Source organism: Podarcis erhardii (genome assembly GCF_964252035.2).
Source record: "Podarcis erhardii genome assembly, chromosome: 2".
Classification (NCBI taxonomy): Eukaryota; Metazoa; Chordata; class Lepidosauria; order Squamata; family Lacertidae; genus Podarcis; species Podarcis erhardii.
In genome coordinates, this window is record NC_138498.1 from 64,318,996 (window position 1) to 64,341,181 (window position 22,186).

Below are 22,186 nucleotides of genomic sequence, written 5' to 3' on the forward strand. Positions count from 1 at the left end.
TGGGGAAAGGAGAAAACAGGTTGCTAGGCAGGATAGAGATCTCCCATTCTGCATTAACAGGAAACAGGTTCAAGAGCAGGAGGGCTGGTAGCAGCTATTACCCTCCTAAAACAAATCCATTTTATAACCAATTTAAGAACACACACCAGAGAGTCTACAAGGAACAGTACTTGCCCCTTTCCATCTTGTTTTAAGTCCCCATGCACAAATTACACATACACTCCCCCCACATCAAGCCCCACCTTCCCCATGCAAGAACCAGTAGCTGGTCTCTGGGGGCACAGAGGCTAAAATGTTTGGTGTGCGATGCAAATGTGTATAAGTGGCCTTTGATGAGTGTCAGCTGGAATTTCCCTCTTTCCTCCTGGGCTCAGCATACGGTAATACTGAAAGATCAAAAATCACCCCTCAGCTTTTCCATTTGAAGCCCATCTAGTTCTCAAGAGGGGTGGTAGGTGGGAGAACAGAACAGTCACTTTTTTTAAAGTGCACTGCATCAGCCTTTGCCAACCTGGCACACTGCAGATGTTTTGGACTAAAAGCTTCATTAGCTCCAGCCAGCAACAGGTTGATGAAGGTGAGAGTGTGCCATAGCAGAATGATATCATGCATATCAGAATGACAGTCACCTTTTCTAAGGTTAAAGGAGGGTGCTCTCAGGGCTTTCACACTCAGAGCTATCAAACGTGTGATCCCAGGTACACTGCAAGACTCCCACTAAGTGCCAGCCAGTCAGCTCCCTCTAAATAGCACCCCCAATAATGGTCTAAACAAATAAATCAAGTAATTCACCATTGGCTGCTCTTTGGTATGAAAAATTCTACTACCCAAGGCAGCTGACCTCGCCTTGAATTGGGGGTATGTGCGCAATGTGTGTGGCATGCACATATTTACACCCAGACTTTGCTAGTATCAGGTGGGACTCAATCGCAGACCAGTAAACCCAGGTGCAATTACAGTTGAAGGGGAGGTTTTGTACAACAAACCCACTCTCCCCCAGAAGATGCACCTCCCCACCAACAAACAGGAATGAATGCTCGATAAAATCAGTCACCTGGAAGCCCTCATTATTTTTTTGAGACTCAAAAAGAAAACACACCGGGACAGGGGGGTGTCTAGGAAGCTGGCTCAAACCAAGGCATATGTGTCTATCTAGCCCTGTACTGTCTATTCAGACTGGCAGTACTTCTCCAGGGTCTCAGACAGAACGAGCTCCTGCCCCATCACCTGCCTGAAGACGGAAAAGATTATTCCTGGGACCTTCTGCATGCAAAAGTGTAGGCAGTGAGCTGCCCCCTAAAACCACACAGCCTTCAAAGAAGAAAAAAGTGTTTGAGGGCAGGGGTGTGGAAGGAAGAGTTTTGTTGCAGAAGCAAAAATGTATTCAAAACCTTTGGTTACTGGTCATTAGATTTCATGTTTTTGTCAGGGAGGGGAACAGCAGTGAACATGAGCAAAAAGCATGGCCAAAACTTCCCTCATGTTTCACCGCCTAAAGGCTGTTCAATTTATTTTTGCATATGCATAACCTGCCCAGAAAGTAGCATGCAACAAGACAGGACTGATTCAATCCAAGGAGGCTGGGCTGTAGCTAAAACCATGCGAATTGAGTTCTACCCACACAATGGAACCTCCCCTTCCTCTCCTCTTGCCAAGCATCCACAGAATCTGCTCTGGAGGTCCCACAACCTGCTTCAGCAGATTTTGATGGTGCACAGGGGGCTGCAGGGGAGAGGAGAGGTGCAAGTTCTACTGTGAAGTCTGTTGCATGAGCCAAACACCCCTAGGAACTAAAATGACACAGATTCAGGCTGCAGACCTGAAGACGCAGGTTGGCTGCATAGATGGCCCAGTGATATCAGAATGTATATTTTTTTGAAAGGGCTTTTTACACTTAATGCAAGACAGCCGACACCAGCACTGGAGGCTTATTACTCTTCCTTTCAACTTGCAATTCCCTTAAATGCAACGCACACACACACAGTGAAAATCTAGGTCTGCCAAAGAACGTATTACTGGGACATGCTAAACAGTTGGTCCTTTGATGCTCATACCTGCCATTTCCGCAAGTTTGTCAAGAGAGGAGGTGGACCTTAGCATTTCGTTGTCCTTCACTAGATCCTCCACTTTCTGACGCAGCCTGGAGGCTTCTAACTGAGACTCTTCCAATAGATCCCCTGGCAAAACAACAAGGGCACGATTTAACACTCCTTTGTATTTGCAGGTTCTTTCTTTACAGCAGCACATTCAGCATAGTTATCAGAACTAGCCAAACTCTAGCAATTCTAGCCTAACTCCACTGCATTTCAGTTCAAATGACTGCTTTATACACAGTACTCTTACTACACAGAGAAGATCTCTGTGCCATGGGGGGCAGGGGATGGAACTGTGAATGATGTATATAGCAGCCACATAAATTTTTGCATGGATTAGGGAGCAGGCACGAGCATGGAGATATTTCCAACTGTAGGAAAAAGTAGTCAGCTGAACTGCAATGTTTTGCCTTATCTACTTACTGGTGAGCAACTCAGCCACACACATGCAAAGCTCAAATTTTATGCCAGTATTTTGGGCTTGCTAAGAAATGTATCGCTATCAAGATCTCATTTTAAAAGGCTTTGGAATAAAGAGCAATGAATGTTTAATATGCATTGGTGAAAGCTTTTGGAGGCACAAAGAATTCTCCTTTAGGCTAGGTAATATGAACTACCCCTTTAAAAAAACTAAAAACTTTAATAGAAGTAAAGAAATTCCTAATATATACCTCCAATTCAAAACCCTATCTACAGAGAGGTCTATCTGTGGAATGAAACGCTGCTGAGTTGGAACCCATTGACATATTCAGGATTGTTTCTCAGCCTCTGAAAACGATTATGTTCTCAGACGGCAAACAGTAAAAGATTCTTCATGTGCTGCTACTACATCCGGGACCTGTGTACAATTTTCACACTTACGATGTTCAGCGTTACTGAAAAACCCTTAAGATCTTCCACTGGCTGTCACTATATTTTAAAAGGTCCATATCCCACACACAGCCCACATGTGAGAAATGCCGGTAAGTCATCACCTGGGACGTCTCTTGAACAACATGCAGACACGAGGCAAAGGCCTTTTGAGCAACAGCAATAACACAGAGAGCACCCCCAGAAAGACTTTAGCATACAAGGGGCAGCAAGTCCAAATCACAGACTTGGCCTTTAGTGCTCACCACCAGTGAAACTAGTAGGCTATCCCCATTGGAAGCTCACGTGCTGCTACAACTATGCCTCTATGGTGCCACAGAGGTTTTAGAGGTTTCCTGCTAAGTACACAAGAAAGCGGCTTCTTTGAAGTTTGTCGCAGACCTGGGCATTCTGGAAACAGCAACAATGAGTAACTTTTGCTTTTCTGCTTCCATGTCATCCTCACCGTTACCTAGAGACTTAATTCCCTGCATCTTCTCCTTCAGCCGGGTATTTTCCTCCACCAGCCGTTCAAAGGCAGCAGATGCTCCCTTTTCCGTTCCCCCACCCGGGTCATAGATACGATAAGGCCCCTTTCCTTCCATGGGTGCAGCTTAATACTCCAGTTTCCTGGTAACTGTGCCTGAAACAATGGAAGAGGAGGTTAGCATCCCCAGTGTAAATCCTTTAAGAACACTAGAACAACCAGAGGGATTTAATAGAAGGGAGAGATACCGATAATAGTGTTCATCTGTTACTGGGACTTCAGGGGTTTTCCAGATAGGGTGGCCTTGGTCAGAGGCTACAGCTTCCATGACTGATATAACGCTCCCATTATTTTTAACCTTGGTTAAGGGATTATGAGCAGGTGGTGCAAGTGTATATCCTCTTGCCTTCCTTTGCCCCAGTTCCCTTGCTCTTCCCGAACCCTGTCTGAACTGGCTTTAACCAATAATTAGTCCTAACTGAGACATCGATCTTAGCCAAGACTTGAAATATTGGGAGTGGTCTATATGCACAACATCACAGCAAAATATGATCCTTATGATACTCTGCTGAGCACTGTTCTTTCATTATGCTTGTGTTTGTAGAAAAAGGACCACCACCCTGATTGCCAGAGCAAATGTCTCCATTTCTGCAAAACAAAAGGTTTTTAAGCAGAGGTTTGATGGCCATCTCTCATGGATGCTTTAGCTAGGATTCCTGTATTGCAGGAGGTTGGTCTAGATGACCCCTGGGGTCCTTTCCAACTCCAAGAGTCTGTGATTTTATGGAAACACCACAGCAAAAAGAAAAAGGAGAAAAAATTAAAAAGAGCTGGGATATACAATTTAATTAACATATTTCTATACCATCCTTAATGAAAACAGATTTCAGGGCATTGTACAACAAACCAGAGTAATAAAATTAAAACCAAATTAAAAAACCACCAACACTGTGCAGCCATAATATATATATATTTTTAAGCAGCAGATAAAAAGGACAAAAGCAGGCTGAGTGAGTATACAAATTAAAATGCCTCAGTAAATACAAATGTCTTAATCTAGCGCTGAAAAGATTGCAAAGTAGGTGCCAGGCATACGTTTTAGGGGAAGGCATTCAAATACCTCTCATTCCTTATTACAGAGCACACTACCACTTGAAGATGAACTCCTGCTGAAGATCTCAACACAGGCAGGCAGGTAAGGGGGAAGAAGCACTCTTGCAAGTATTTGGGAATAATAATAATAATAATAATAATAATAATAATAATAATAACCAGTTAAAATTCTGGCAGCCAAATTCTGAACTAACTGAACTTCTGAGTAATCTTCAAGGGCAGCCCCAAGTATTACCAGACTATGGAACACTGTAACCAGACTATGCCTGTTGAGGAATGGTGCAGCTGGTAAAAAGATAGTCTGTGGCAGCAAAATCATCTGGACTGGTAGAGACAGAAGTGAATCTAAAAGCGCACCCAAACTGCAAACCTACTCTTTCCGGATGAATGCAGTCTCAGCCAAAACAGGTTGAACAGCATGGTCAATGATATCAAATGCTACCGAGAGAGCAAGAAGAACCAATAGGGTTGTGCTCCCCTGCCTTTCTACTCACAGCCTATTCACCTGATTGTGGATAATCTATCTATACTGTACTCTCCAAAGGATGCATGCCTAAATGTGCTCTCTGATATACACTCAAATGATACTCCAGGTAAGACGGGGGTTTAGAACGACGACAATGTAACTGGTTTGCCCTAATCAGCATTGGTATGTAGCCAAATCTGATTCGCTTTGCGACGTCATCACATTCACTACCAGATCGCTGTTTGAATGGGATGCTGTAGTTAAGGAAGAATATAGGAGGCAGCAATCCATTACGAAACGCACACACAGGTAAAATGAGATCCACCAGTAAGTCTGTGGGTGCCTTGCAGTAGATTTAAGGGTTTCTAGCTTTTCTAATGACAGAAACAACCAGCTAAAAGGCCTTTTATTTTCAAATTAGGTTGCTGATAAAGAATATTTGGGAGAAAACCAGGACTGGGGTTTTTGTGAGAGAGAATGTATAAACTTGGTTCTGGTACTGCATTACTAATGCCCAGTCTGAGTATGTGCTCAGAGGCACCCTGCTTACTGATTCTTGGTGTATATGCCTGCCCACTTGATCCAGTATTTTACTCTGGTTCTTACACCTCAGTTTTCAAGCAAAAATGAACAAACAAACAAACAAATGAATAGATCCACTCCATTAGCACAAGTTGACTAGGTTGGGGAGAAAAATGCCCAAAGTGATGGAACATTCAGATCTAATGCACAGAGTGTTCAACTCCCTTCACCTATGCACATCTCGTGCTGCAAAATTTAATCCTGCATCATTTAATGATGCTCATCACACACCAAACTAATGAGAGTTCAGCTAGGTTACTGCACTCTGGGTCAACAGAGAACAGAACTAGGTCAGCGGGCATCATTAAAAAGTGCACACACATTCTTCTTGAATGATGCAGGAACAGCTCCGGGATATTTGGGTGCTGATACAAACCTTGCTTCAGTTCAAACCGTGTGAAAGAAAGCGTCATAAATAGATAACAGACCAGTGAAAGTGTCTGAAACTAGAACAGGCTTGCTGATGCTGAATAATATACATATCTATTAAATTATCAGTACGGGAACAGAAAGGAGGGGTAAGTACATTTAAATACTATTTCTTAAAACAAAAACACTATTCAAGGATCCACAAATACACTGACAAATGCACTATCATTTTAAGCTGATGAAGGAAGAATCAGGGAAAGGCAGCACCCTACTCCACATCCAAAAGTGCAGGGTCTCCACCTGGTGCCACAGTGGTCACATCCACACAATACATTCAAAGCACTCCTGTGCCGCTTCAAAAGCCATGGCTTCTCCTAAAGTATCCTGGGAACTACAGTTGAAGGGTGGTGGGAATTGTAGCACTGTGAGGGTCTCCTAACAATGCTCAACACCTTTATAGTTCCCAGGATTCTTTGGGGGGAGCCATGCAAGAATGCTCTAAATGTACAGTATGGATGCACTAAGTCACTAAGTCTTGCAGACTCTCAGAAAGCAAGAAGATGACTCAGTGCTTAGTGCATCAGGGATTATGATCCCTGAGGGTCAGTGACATTTCTAGAGTTTGCTGGGTGATCATGCTCCTCCTTTACCCCTGGTTCAAGGTATGGATAGGGCTACCACCGCGAATTTTATCCTCCTTGAAATGCCCCATGGCTACTGAGACAAGTTAGACATGGCTGGAATGTGGGAATGTTCAGGGAAGCAGGAGAGGATATAATGTTTATTAATATCCTTCCTAACTTGTGCTAGCAAGTTTCTTTACTTAGCAGAGTTTCACACTCCTCCTTTAAACACACAGCGGGTAGTTGGTTGCAGGCTTGTGTAAGCCTCTCACTATTAAGTTCCTGGTCAGTCCCCTTATATCCCTCTTAAAAGAATAAACTTGCCACAATCTTGTGTAAAGTATATAAAAGTAGTTTACTCACATTCTGTTCACAGTTGGAACCCTGAAGGCAGGCTTAGTTACAAAGTATATACATGTGGAGCTATTCCATATGGGGATAATCCCAGTGTCCTCTGCTGGCTAGCTAAAAAGCTGCTCCAACGACAGAAGAAGTCAAAAAGAGAGTACTGTGTGCCTTGACTTTTTGTTACCTGGACAGGTAAGGTCACGCCTACCTCTAGTCACATGCAAAGGAAGTATGTCCCAGCCAGGAGGAAACAGGAAGTTTTCAACTGGCTGGACCAAACATTCCCCTCCATGTCCACTCTAGGAAAACAAGGAATGTTGTACTTGACTGCTACTTACGTATCACATCCCACATGGAAAGCAATGCACACCCTTTTGTTGGCGTTTTTATGCAGAAGCTGGATGAGCACCTATCAAAGATGCTAGAGCAACAGATAAGGACATCTGAAGTCCCCTCCATCGTTAAGATTCTGTGAAATCTCTTCTGCTAGGACAACTGTGATTCACTTCTCAATTTAGAATGCATAGCTTCTACACACCGCAGATGCCAAGGCATATTTTGAACTTTTGACAAGCCACTGATGGAAAAAAAATATTTTCCCTGTGCTGTTTTGACCTAATGAACAAAGAGCCTCCTGATTTTCAAATCAAAGGATAGAATTGCTGCAGTCCATAAATACAGAGCACAGCAGGTGAAGTAGAAATTAAAGCAACACGCAATGTGGAGGCAGGAAACAGTCCTCAATAGGAGTGTTACAAGCCTGCCACTGTCTTCATCAGTAACACATTCAAGGGTATGTAGATACAAGAACATAGTAAGAGCAGTGCTAGACCAGCTGCCTGTTCCCTATAGCAGCCAATGATTCCTCTGGGAAGCCTACCTGGGAGGAAATATGACAAGCAGCCATTGATGACCAAAAACTCCATGAACTTCTCTAATCTCCTTTTAAACCGTCCAAGTTGACAGCACAATAAATTAGTTCAAGAAAGATGCCTTCTCTCCTCCTAAGAGTGAGAAGAGCTTTTCCTGCAAATCAATGCTTCAAAGTTAGAGCTTTTTTTCTTTAGCTTCAGGGAAAGAGTAAAAAGAGACTGCTGTGAGACCCAACAAGAATTCACAAAATAACAAACTTTATAGTGTGATTGACTACTGGGTTCTATACAGGACTTTGTAATTTATTTGCAAGGTTGCATTCCATTATTTAAAAGCATCATCACATTTCTGCTTATGAGCTTGAGGTCAATTAGTATACTTCATCTCTAGTCTCTAGATAAATGAGAATGGTAACAGTCCCTCCCGAATGCAGATTGCTATCGTTTGCACTGGGAATGTCTGTATTGGCATAAAAACTGTATTGGCATAAAAACATAAATACTATCTCTGCAGGGACTTGTTACAAAGTATCTTTAGAACAGTTAGTCAACTTGTTGAACTATTTCAAAGGTGTCAGCCTGTTGCGTCTCAGTATATATATAGGTTGCTTCTAGAAAGCTGACACAGTTAAAAAAATTGGAAGACCCCAAATCTCCTTCAGCTTTAGCTTTATGGGTTTTTTTGTTTGTTTCCTTACAATTCTTTGTGCAGAAATGAAAATGCTTGCAGCGTGTGTATCCTGATGGAGTATACTGTGTAAATATATATGTGTGTGTATATACTATCTTGAAAGATGAATACACATGGCACCATGGGTGAAATCCATTGGTGACCATCCACTCACAAAGCAGACACTGCTGGCAGAAGAGATTCCCCTTTTCCTGTTTCACCCAATGTGGCTGGCAGCAGATTCAGAAGAAAGCAACATTCAGTACTTCCTCACATAACCCACAATCACCTTACAAAATTCATTCCCGCAATATGGGGTGATGGACACCATCTGCCTCACGGGAGGGATGAGTTTCCAGTATTAACTTATGGCAACTTGATTATCGCAGTTTGATTTCACTCATAAGCCAGCTTGATTTGTATTTTTCAAAGTGAAATATAAACAATTAGAACCAATGAATAAGCCATGAGTTGCCTAGTCAACAAGAAAGAGCAAACTACTGATCAGATGTGTGGGGGTGGAGGAGTCAGGAGTTAACTGCTCTGAGGGTTTTCACAGACCCATGACATTAAATTCAATGACACAAGCATTTCCATATACATATAAAAGTACTATTTTCCCCCCATTCATGATCTGCATAAACCCCTCTGCCATACACTATAGTTCATTAGAACTCCAGTCACCCTGCCCCATATCAGCAATTTTGTGCATTCTGACTATGGAAATAATCAAATTACTCAATTGTAATTGAGGTGCAGGCCATGAGTCCTGGATTCCAAAGAATTTTGGTGTTTGTTTGTTTTTTAAATAAAGTTTTCAGTCCTCGTGTTACACGTACTAGCACCAGTTCTGTAAGATATGTTTGCTTATTTAGGGCAGCAGAGGGAGGCTAATCAATGGCCTTCCAGGCCATCTTCCAGGCCACAATGACAACTATCTTTACCCCTAGCCAGTGTGGCCAATGGTGGAATTTGGAATCAAAAATCTGGAGGACTGCAGGTCCACCTCTGACTTAAGCAATTTGTGCCCTGCTCTTCTTCTTGATTTTAACAATGTTTCCTACCACTTTAGCTCCTCCTGGAGGCTGCATTGGTAGAAAGCATTGCTAAAAACAAGAATAATGAAAACACAGAGCAGAATAAGCCTTGTTGAGAAAGAATCAGTTTACTCATCTTAACCCTTTGAAACACAACTATATTTAGATATCAGATCACCTCAAGGAACAATATTTGGACTTCCAAAAAACTTTTGATAAAAGCCCCTCATGATTTCACAGAAATGGATACTGTAATGTGATGTGCTTCCACAGGGATCATTCTGTAGTTAAAAAATAATTGGATAGGTCCCACACAGGACTTTGGATCTGGTGCTATATAACTTATTTGCAAGTTAACTGGAGTTGGGGTGAACAATGAAGTTGACTACAATTCAGTACTACAGTGGTACCTCGGGTTACATACGCTTCGGGTTACATATGCTTCAGGATACAGACTCAGCTAACCCAGAAATAGTGCTTCAGGTTAAGAACTGCTTCAGGATGAGAACAGAAATCATACTCCGGCGGCACGGCAACAGCAGGAGGCCCCATTAGCTAAAGTGGTGCTTCAGGTTAAGAACAGTTTCAGGTTAAGAACGGACCTCCGGAATGAATTAAGTACTTAACCTGAGGTACCACTGTACTGTTATTTAGTTATTTAGATGCAGGCAACTTCCTATTTACACACACTCTTTGAGTGTGCAACCACACACATGCGTGGTGCCAGGAACCCAGAAGTGGATCCCAAAAACAGGGAGCACCCTGTAGAGTCCTGACATGCAAGGAGACCCTCCCTGGAGCCCTAAGAGAATGTGGCATGGCAGCAGCTGCTTCCCCGGACCTCAGCTGTGCAAGCCGTACTTCTGTGCGTGCTTCTTCCCCATACGTTAGCTGATTTGATACAAGCGACTCCCCATTTCACATGGTTTCACTAATGCATGCAGAGGTCTGAAACGTAACCCCCACATAAATGGGGAGTCAACTGTATTTAGTTATACCCTGCCTTTTTCCCTGACAGGACTCAAGGAACTCCACTTTGCCAATACCTCCAGAGGTGTGATTCAGCTTATCTGATGTTCCTAACAGTGATGTCCCAGTCCACCAGTCCTCACTCAGAGGAAGGGGTCCTTTTAAACAGAGTGAGGTATCAGAGTGATTTGCCATCAATCAGGCAACATGGCAGTAATGCAAGCTCTCTCCACAGCCAGCTCAGTCACAAAGCTTCACTCCAAGAAGGGGTCTCAAAGGTACCCCAAATTAGAGAAGGTGACAGCAGAGGGAGGGGGAGGAGGAGGGAGGGAGGGAGGGAGGGAGGGAGGCAAAAGGAGAAGGGGGGAAGGTGGTAACAGCAGCAGCAACTCCTCAGGCAGCACGCCAGTATTTAAGTCTAGCGTTCTCAATCACTATAGGTCTGTCTTCTTAGCACAAAACCATCCTTTTTATTCTTCAAAGGCAACCAACTTGCAGAAAATGCTTTGCCACACAACCTGTGTCAAAGAAAAGACAGACAGATGGCACCCTCCAGCTGCAAGAAGGCGACAGAGCAGGCAACCGCTACTGCACAACAAAAGTCTGGAAGGTCTCATCTCTGGAGGTGTTTCCCAGTTTACACAACCTGCCTGTCAGGAATGCTGGGGATTTTCCAGCCAAGGGTTGAAACCTGGCATAATCCGGGACCAGAACAGCAATTAAATGCCTGATGGTTAGGAACATGGGGGTTTTTTTCTTCCCACAAAGGAAGGTTCTTAAAAAGCTAGGTGAGAAAACATTGTCATAAATGTTTTCCATCTGAGCATGGCTCTTTCAAGTAAGTTTCCATTTCTCATGATACTAACAGTTCTCCTGACACGCCAAGTAAAAACTGAGTAACTCCTATTTACTTATGATCTGGGCACCCAGTTACAAAAGTGAGTTGCGTCCTGTCTCTAAACTCATGTGCGCACAAGTCCCAGTTCTTTCAATGAGAATTGTTTGTACGTGAAAACGCAGAGACACAACAATTGTTAAGCATTCTCCCTGCACTGTTCAAGGACATGTGACCCCCCCCTCTTATCTCATCCTCTATTATCTCATCCTTCCACTAAGTGGTAGGAAATACTTCAGAGGTAGTTTCTGTAGGGGCCATTTTTAATGACGAGGGTGTTTTTCATGTTATCAGCAGATTTACAAATACATAAGTACCTGGGGAGACAATACTCATATTTAGGGATGCCCCAATTTTCACAAAAGCGACATAATGTCCCTGGGAAACACCCCTCTCCTTGCTCAGACTTCTGTCTTTGTAAGCTACATTTCAGTTCCAAAATCACTTTTTCAGTCATCAAGGACTCATTAAATTATATTTATCTATCAGCTGTGCAAAAGCCAGGATGGGGGACAGCATTTTCCCCACGCAATGGCCACAACAATATATTTAAGATCTCTTTCTTTCCCTCTATACAAAAACACAGACGTGTCGTCCCCCCACCCAATGCAAAAGCCACAAGAACGCAAGATGATTTAAGGCAGTGCACAGGGGGTTGAATGACTCCAGGCTGCTGTTAAACGCCTTTGGTTTCCAAACTTCTCATTTGCCATGAATTAATGTAGGGAGTTTCCCCTGAAGGAAACCACCACGTCTTTTACAAGAAAGACTTCCAAGGGAATGTTTCGGAGAAATGGGGAGAACTGGAACAAGAGAAGAAAAATCCTTCTTCCAATACATTTCCCTTATGTTTGACCTTAGTTTGCACATGTAGCACCATCGCCTCTGTGGTGGCCCAGAGCTTGATGGGGTGGGGAAAGAGGACACATGCGACCAGGAAGAGAACGACGAGGGTCTTTGGAAAAAGAGCAAAGATCTCTTCAAGCCAGGATCCCATACCGGGCTGGGCACAGGAAACTGCCTTATACCAAGTCAGATATTGATCCATCAAGCTAGTATAGCAGTGGCTCTCCAGGGTTTCAGGCAGGGCTCTCTCCCAGTCCTACCTCCAGGATTGAACATGGGACCAACTGCATGCAAAACAGATGCTCTACTACTGAGCTACAGCCCATCTAGTAAGGTAGCCCACCAGCTTTGCCACATCCTTGTCAACGTTCCAGTTTTTACAGCCCTGGGCAACGGCAGGTTCATTGAGCCTCCATAACATGGCTGGTCAGCTGCATTTGGCCTCGTGGGTCACAGGTAGTCCAGGTTTGACTGAAGCCCATGCAGTTTGCAGGAGGGCAAGCAGATACATGGTGGCCCCATCCTGCTGTCAACACTGGCCCATAGGGGTGGACAGGGGCATAGCGGGAGTAGTTTATTCAAGTAGTTTCTACTTAACTAAAAATAGAAAGAGTCAGAAAATCCTAGCTACTCCCATGGGGATGGAGAATATAAAGATCTGGTCACAAAGGTTCCTCACTTCTGCATTAGGACTTGCGCCTCCACAACAGAACTTCCCCTCCCTCTCCTTTCTCTGCATATCCCCACAAATCTGCTCTGGAAGATTATGGGAACTCCCAGAACAAATATGAAGGGGAGAGATAGGAAGCTCCAATGCACAAACGAATTCCTCAAACTAAAAGGGACATTATTGCTGGCTACAACCAATTTTAAGCAAAGCAAAAGATGAAGAACTCAAAAACAAGAAATCCCAGAGCACGCCAGACATAATTGCATTTTTGGAGCCTTGTCACAAATTTCACTTTTGTGCTCCACTCTCTTGGAGTGCACTCTCTCGTCACCCCCCCCCCCAAACTCACACACAAATCTAATGCATAAATACAGACCGAGAAATTGCATGCAAGTATGTCAAGAAGTAGCTATTTTGGAAGTTAGCAAAATGTGTTTGGCATCCAGCTGCACAGATGCTCTGGCATGTATCTGGGGTGGGTGGGTGTTTTAAGCCTTGACCAACCGCAGGAAGATTTACACTTCATTAAAAGAAGCGTAGCTTTCATAACTTGCCCAAAAATTCATCTCCCTGGAAGCAGTGCATTAAACACTCTACAGGCAATTTGGACAACATATTGTAGAGGAATGCCAAGGGGTGGGGAACCTCTTATAAGAGAGGCTGGAAATGAAAAGCCTTTTCAATTCTCTGTTATGCTTGCTTTAGTCAGTAAGCCAGCGTGGTGTAATCGTTACAGTGTCAGACCAGGACCTGGGAGACCAGAGTTCAAATCCTCACTGAGCCACGAAGCTCACAGGATGACCTTGGGCCAGTCACTGCCTCTCATCCTAAGCGTCTTCACTAGGTTGTTTTGAGCACAAAATGTGGAGGCAGAGAACTGTGAACAACATCTTGAGCTCCTTAGAGAAAAGGTAGGATATAAATGTAACAAAGAAAAGGAATAAATAAAAATACTTGCAGCTGGTGACCCTCCTGCAGTTCGAGAAGTTTTGCATGCTTTAGGAAATGACAAGAATTAATGGCACAAGAAACACACACCCCTCTCTTTGCCTCTCTGCATTTATCTCATTGGCATATGACATATTTTTTCGGCACTTTTAATCCACTAGGCACCCAGGTCAAGGTCAAAGCCTGACAATTCAGGCCCAGCTGACAATGAAGCAGAAAGCTTATCAAAGCAGTGAGACAGAGTCACTGGCTCACCAGGTGACACATGAGTACAGTGTCTATTTCTGGAGAATCGCTAGCAGCTGACAGGAAGCTGATTGAGAAAAGTGGTGTGTGTAGGTCTCTGAACGTGCTGATCACACACTCTGCACAAGCACCAGCCCCCAGTAGCAAGGAATGCAAGGATTAATGAATCTCTGCCAAATGTGAATGTATGTTGTAGCCAATTCTTTGGGGGGGGGGGGGAGGCGGAAGCAGTCCACATGGGGTTGACCCTGACAACAGTCCAGAATTGGTAACTGGTGCAGGACCCTAGGCATTGCCTTGGGGTCTTCGCATACAATGTCAATTCTCAAACAATTGTTCTGACTGCTTATTGCCTCCTGGGCCCAATTTAGGGTGCTGTTGCTGGCTTTTGAGGCCCCAAAGGACCCAGGTCCCAAATACTGAAGGAACGCCTCCTCCCATACCAACCTACCTGAATTTTAAGATCTACAGAAGATATTCTGCTGGTGGTCTCCACACCTAATGAGAATAATAGTCTGGGGCCCCACAGGGAGGCTCTCTCTGTGGCAGCCTTACACCTCACTATGCCATTGCTTCTGTTTCAGTAGCAGAAGAAGAACAAAATTGCAGAGTTGGAAGGAACCCAAGGGTCATTTAGTACAACCTGCTGAATGCAGGAATCACAGCTAAAGAATCCCTGGCAGATGGCCAGCCACCCTCTGTCTAAAGACTTCCAATGAAGGGGAGTCCATCACCTTTTGAGGTAGTCCATTCCACTGTCAAACAACCCTTTGCCCAGGTTTTTGAAGAGGGGTGAGGTGTACTGGGTGCCTATAAATTCTTGTCCCTGCTGGTTGCATAATTGGGAATTATGTATTTTGTTTTTGTTTTTTGTTTTTGAAGCTCATTGGTTGTTTTCAACATACATTCCATCAACTCAAGGACTTCGCTTTACACAGTGGAATGTTCTCCTTCTCTCCCTCCCATCCCCCCTTAAATCTGTTCTGAGTTCCCCCCCAACCTTCTACAGAGGATTTGGGGATGACAGAGGGGTAGACGGGGAAACTCCGCTTGTGCTAGTGGTAATCCTTGCACTCACACTTCATTTAGATGAACAGTGCCCTCTAAACACTTTAATATATATTATACGTATTATATTAAAATAATAAAGGAAAGAAAATCTAGTCAAGGAAATGGGCAATATAATATAGCAAACAGAATAACCAATAAGAGCCCACAGCATCCCAGTCACAAGGACGGTCAACGGCATTCTAGGTATTTGGCCATCTGGGTGACTACATTTGAAGAAGAATGTAATTTATATCATTAATCTACCTTTCTGGAGACAGGATAAGCTATGATCATGACCACAATATTCACAGGAGCCAGATTAATTTGTTGAAGGCTAATAATAAGTCACATCAGAAGAGAAAACGGGGTTTCCCCTTTTTTAAACAAAACACCTGTCTGCAGGTACAGTATCTTCTTTTCTCTATGCTGATTTGTGATGGAGTCAGCATTCACATGTCCATCCTGTTCACAAATGAAGTGGGGGTTTTTTTTGGGGGGGGGGCTTCATTCTTAGTGGTTAGGTTCCATCCTAAATTAGCTATCCCAGAAAATCTTTGGAATATGAGAAGTGGACAGCAGAAACACCTTGAACACATGAGAAACTACTGCAGTCATTGCATTACTCACAGACCAACCAAGGAGTGAGAGGTTTTCAACAGGTTCCCAATGGACTGCACACACACATTGCTACAGCATGAGCTGGGCTTCTTAATGCTTTCCTGCCACCCAACCTTCTTGTTCTAGATTCCACTGTTGCTAAATCTGTCCTCCCACGAACTTTGTCTTTTCGGGCGTCAGTTGTATGCTGACATAGAATGGGCCAGTAAGTGATACTCATGCATATGCAACAGAGAGTATCTGGCTTTTGTAGACCAGAAGAACTTGTTCATGCTGTGCTAGAGAATGGAGAAAATCTCCATACAGAGAGTTCTACATTCCCATCACATTCCCTTTAAGTAGGGAAAGAAAGAAAAAAAGTTGCTTGCATACATCAGGGACTCTAGCACTCAATCCCCAATTGGCTATGCTGGCTGGCACCAACGTAAGATGGAGCCTAGCATCATTACACAGGATTGTTCCACTGGAAGTGTTTACAGGCCCCAAGGCTGAAACAATTGTATCTGTTTTGGTAACGAACTGGATATACAAGTATAATCTAGAAGAGCATTTCCCAACCTGCAGGTCATAAACCCTGCGCAAATGGGTCACATGCTTTATAAGCAAACCCAAAATAACTATAGCTTGTAGTATTTCACTGATACAATTAATACCCCTTACAACTCTATTGCTCGGTTGGTATATCATAAGGCTGCTTTGACACCTGTAACAAAATGATGGAAAAGCTCAAAAAAGCACTTGGGAACCGCTGCCAGTGATGGCCCGCCACAAAGTGCTCAGACAAGGAGGAGCCCTGAGTGATCACCACGGCCTTTGGAACCTGAGAACCAGAAGCGAGCTGTAACACTCCCTGCACAAGGATCCCATGGTGTGCCATCACTGAATCTACCGCCCAGTTAATTAACAGTTAAACCAAGGGTGAGCTGAAGTTTGTTACATCTAACACTGCTTGTGCAGCTGTATTAATTTTCATTTTTTTATTTTTTAAACAGCTTATGAAGCAATATCCAGCAAATAGGTGGTTGGCACTCTTACATTCCTATAAACAAAATAGTGAATAACGATAAATATTTTAACAAATTCCATGTTAAGTAAATTTTTGCTTGGATGTCTCAAGAACAGGCAAACTTACAGTTAAAATGAATGAAACTGTTGGCTGCCAGAGACCTAAGCTCCAAAATTCATCTGACAATAAGTTGATAGGTAAATCTGAACCCATGCATCACCAAGCTGAAAAGGCTGGGAAACGCTGGTGTAGAGAAGACTCAAGACTGAAATGTTAGTGCACAAATCCAAATAAATCCTGGTTGACAAACCAGTACTCCTCAGATGAAACACTGCATTTCAACTGGTATAAAGAAACTCTGGGCACAATCCATACAGAAATGCAACCCTATGCATGTTTACTCTGTTTAATGAGGCTTATTCCCAGGTATGTGTGCACAGGTGTACAGCCTTAGTCAATTCATTCATATGTGAGTGTGAATGGATCAGTCAACCAAATCTTCATAAAATCTGCATCTGGTAACTAAACCTCTATATTTGGGGGGGGAGGTACACTTTTTATGCACCTGTGTGTACAAGATATGGACAAACATCTCCTCTGTGATGACACCTGCCATCTGTGGAATGGCAAGAAGATGCACAAAATACTATCTGGTAGACAATCAAATCAATAGGTTTTCAGGAGAGGGACTTAAAGAATTGTACATCTTTGTACACTTCTCTCTCTCTGTCTCTGTGTCTCTGTGTAATTTATATGGAGTGTTTTAGACTGCTATCCTACACCTACTTACCTGGGAACAAACCCTGTGGAACTCTGTGGAACTTACTCCTGAGTAGGCATATATAGGAAAACATTGCTTGCACTAGTACAAATTTTCTTTTCAGTTGCCATCAGCAATATTTTGTTGGAAAGGCAGGATATTAAAAATGGTTAATAAAATTAAGAATACGCTTTCTATGACAACATCTCAGCTGTGGAATGCGCTCCCAAATAAGGCTTGCCTAGCATTGACCCTTATGTATTTTAAGTATTTTCATTTGCCCAGGTCTTATTACTATTTTCTTTCAGATTTTTAAAAATGTTAGTACCCTATTTGATTTAAATTCAAGATGTGTCGTTGCTGCTTTGAAGATTATTTTGTTTTCACACTTTATTCATCTGAAGACTTTCGAAGCAGCTCGCAATTAAAACTACTGCAACAACAACCTTAAATGCAGGTCTAAAATTTTTTTTGCAAGTCTGACAGGGTTGCAGTTTTCTGACATTCATACTAACACTTAGGTATAGAAAACAAAATCACAGAGGGTCAGTGAAGGGAGTGCGGAAAGGATATGACACGGGATGAGGCTAAAAAGTGCATGAGGCTGGGTGTGTGTGTTAAAAATAATGGAAGATGGATCAACATTGCTCCGACTTATGCTGGCAAAGATCTAGTATGCTGATATTTGGATGCAACTGCAGCAGTTGGCAACATGCTTCCTTCCTCCCACAAGTCATGCCTTGCTCAACCTGAAAGAAGGCACACTGTACACTGACCTTTGCATTGAAAAACCCACATGCCTACGCACACAAGCATAGCAAAATTCCATGTGCTTCAGAGCATCAAATGTGGCCAGGACCTGTCAAATCATTTTAGAATTAAACTTGCAACTCATCTCTGTTCCATCTGATAACAATAGATCATAAAAAACTGAAGTGATTCTTCTATTTACACACAGAGAGAGCAAAACGCAATTCAGAGAACAATTTTAATTTTACTAAAGTGATTGTAGTTAGAGAGAAACACATTCACAAACTTTCAATAGGAACTGCCGCTTCCCTTTGCTGCTGGGTTTGAAATTAGCAGGGCGCCAGGCGCATTTTGCGCCTAAATCTTCTCCATTTGGGAGCACCTCAAAAAGTCTAGATGCCATTTTTTGTGCCTGGCTGACACTCAAGGATTACTGAAATGTATGTGCTTTGAAGCCTCGGAGTATATGTTAAGGATAGACAATATGTAAAGGAGTTTAACAATAAAGAGTAGAGTGTTTTGAAAACTAAAGTTTGGTACCAATGTTTTTATTGCAAACATCAAATTAAACATGTATTAACAATTTCTGCTAAAATATGATATTAACAATGTGTCAACAATGTGTTATTTATGTGAATTGTGTATTAGTTCATGCTTATCAAAATAATAAATAAAAAGTGTTGCTACCCCCCCATGGTGACTGGACCTTCTGTTTTGGTGCCCACAACTCACGTCCCAAAAGACATTTGGCTCCTAGTTATTCTATCCCAGTTTCTAACACTGCCTTGTTTTAGAATTTTGTTTATCAGACATCCCTAATAGAACACAAAGTTCAGAAAAACGTTGCAGAGAGAGAAACAGATAATTGCATTAAGCACTTTCCCAAAGTTTAGGTCCCGATGCAATGGATTCTAAACCAGACTGCGGAAATTGTGGCTCTCCAGATGTTCCTGAACATCCTGAACCCACATGAGTCCCAGAAAGCATGGTGAATGGTCAGTGAAGATGGCAGTAGTTCAGCAACACCTGGAGGGACATAGGTTCCCCCCAGGCCTGCTCTAAACCTTCACCTTCAAACAGAAAACCACATGGGGAAAAGAAAAAGAGCCTGGCAGGTACCCAATCCTTTTTGTGTCAAATAGAATAGAAACAGCCAGCACGACCACAAGTTCTGATCAACTTATCAAACACACCATGCTGGTATTAAAATTAGCACCTCTCTTCACACATTTATAAGCAACACATTTATCCCCTCCAACTATATGCAACTTGCAATATACAAATTCTGGTGGTAATTGTCAATATAGATCCTCCAAGTTTGCTGCAGGCAAAATAAACTTCAATTAACCATTTAAACACTACCACCCCCATATCAGACTTTCTGAAGTCACTAAATATTATATACATCACTTAGAATCACATGAGCTTCACATATATTCTACACATATATTCATTGAGAAACTGATGGAAAAGGCTCCAAGACAATAGCTATTACTGACAAGAGCCTAGAAGCAACAATAACACACTTCCCTCTTCTCTTGGGTTCACTAAGCACATGACTGCATGTAACAAAGCTGGGTTTTACCTTCATGAACGCTACAGCTTAGAAACTCAGGATATCTCCATCAGAATGCTACCTTGAAGTATAGCCTTCCAATATGATTTCATTCGCAAGAGGAGAAACTATGAAGTCAGCTTTCCTTACAAGAAAGTACAGATACATAATTCAATAGTCAAAATTCCATCGGCTACATGACCAGAATTAACTACCCATGTAACATTCTGATTACCTGAAAAGAATGCAGGAATACCAAACCATTCAAGTTTGGGAAGGCTAGCTAATTCACACAACCAACAGCATCACTGGAGGAGACTAACAACATTGACATATGTAATCTAATAATGCCATCATTAGAATTGCTTAATCATCACCAGAATTTCAACATAGTATTCCATTATTACTGTGGTAGCATTTGGTCATCTGTACAACATAAGTGCCAAGAACATACATAGCTTGGGGGAATGTGTGTCCCTGAGATTGCTCATATTGCTAAAGATCTATAGGAAGAAATAACTGGTTCTATGTTCCACAACTGAAGCAAACACATCCACAAAAACAACTTCTATTTTATAAATAGAATAATTTTAGATTAATAAGCAAAATGTTAGCAGACATTTGTAAAGGCATTTTCTGAGCTGCTACTTTCTGCACACTGCAATTCTGTATTACCTTCACAATGGTACACAACTGATCTATGGGTTTGTTTGTTTTGAATGGTCTAGAAAAAAACAGCTAAATATCCATTCACAATGCCCAGAATACGCAGTTATTTACAAAATGTGCTTCCTGCTGGAAGACCACTTCAGCAAATTTCTCATTGGAAAAGTTTAAGTGGAAATACCTTTAATCCATTTTGATGTATTTCTGTAGCAATTAGAAAAGGAGAGTAGACACTATGGGGGCATCTAACTTTTTGAACATTTACAAATTCTGCTGGCCAAAATACATCAGCATGTATCAGCTATTGGAATTAGGGCAAATAGCTGGTGAGAATCATTTCTATCCTTAATTTATCCTTTATTTTTTCATCAGTCAACTAGCCAATATATAGTGAAAATTTTTAGAAGGGCATGCTTACTCTTTCTCAAGAGTAGGAAGAGTTTGGAACTAGGCATACGTTAACAACGCTCCTTTCCTTTTGATTCCTGTTTCATTTAAAGTTACTGACAATGAACCATGTGTCATTATTTGGGCTTGCAAGGTTGCAATCCAATTTCATGCGTGTTTATACAGACATAAGTCACACAGGAGCATTTACTCAAATAAGCATGCATAGACCTGCAGCTTTAGAGTCACTATCATGTACAAAGTGAAACCACTAAACCTTGGCTTCATTTTCCCCAACTGCAAAACATGGATAATACCTCCTTTCACTATTTTGAAAAAGAAAAGTAGCTGAAGAACACAAAAGTGATATAAAAAGCCAGAGTAGCGTGATAGCTATAGTGTTGGCTTCAATTCCCTGCTCTCCCAAGAAGCTCACTAGGTAGCCACTATCTTTCAGTCTAGCCTACCTCGTAGAAGTGCTGAGAAGACGAGATTGTACAACACTCTGCATATCAGCCAGAGCTACTGGGGAGTAGGGTAGGACAGAAATAAATACATAAAGCTTGTGGTTTTTTTAATAATGTTTATTCAGAATTTTGAAAATTACAAAAAGAAAAAAGAAAAATACAAAAGACAGAAAAAATACAAAAAATACAATCATTTAGAAAAAGAAAAAGAACAGATTAAACCTTTACATAACTTTCTTCCTTTACTTATTTCCTTGACCTCCTCACACCTCCCATTTTTGTATTCTAGTTCAAAATGTTATTTCAGCAAATCCTTCCATCCTTGTTTTTATCTTAATAATTTGTTTTAATATATTGCTATTTTACGTTCTCTCTTTCATCAATTTCATCAATTCATTTTTACTTAATCCTTTATATCATTTCTACCAAAACCACATAATTTTCTTTTTCCAACATCTTTCTAACAAAATAAATACATAAAGTTAAGGCTACAATCCTAATCACATTTATTTGGGAGTAAGCTCCACTGCAATCAGTGGAGGCTTACAGAACAGGAATGGGCCGTAGGTGTCATAACCCGGGACCTAAACATTTGAATCAGCACCTCCCCGTGCATTGAGGTCTTCAAAGGAGGTCCTTCCTTGTGTCCCCATCAGGTGTTATTAGTTATGTGGCCATGGTGACACACACACCCTTTGGAATGCCCCCCCTAAGAGGTATGTTTGGCACCATACCTTTGAGCATTGAAAACATATCTGTTTGATCAGGGTCTTGGTGTTTCTAAGTCGTAATACAGCTAGTCAACTCTATGAAGAACATATTTGGTTTATATGAGTAGTGCAAC

At 42.1% G+C, this 22,186-nt stretch overlaps 1 protein-coding gene across 6 annotated transcripts in view; it reads right to left on the reverse strand.

Moving 5' to 3' along the window:
* Positions 1-22,186, reverse strand: part of TNIP1 (TNFAIP3 interacting protein 1) — a 54,612-nt gene that overhangs the window by 26,840 nt on the left and 5,586 nt on the right. For 3 of the 6 annotated variants that reach the window (XM_081851524.1, XM_081851526.1, XM_081851523.1), the window contains exons 2-3: positions 3,409-3,585; positions 2,055-2,177 (exon numbers count right to left, since the gene is read on the reverse strand). In XM_081851524.1, the coding sequence (XP_081707650.1) occupies positions 2,055-2,177; positions 3,409-3,547 (262 nt within the window). In that variant the 5' untranslated portion in view covers positions 3,548-3,585. The remainder of the gene's footprint in view (positions 1-2,054; positions 2,178-3,408; positions 3,586-22,186) is intronic. The other 3 variants (XM_081851528.1, XM_081851525.1, XM_081851527.1) reach the window with 2 other exon arrangements.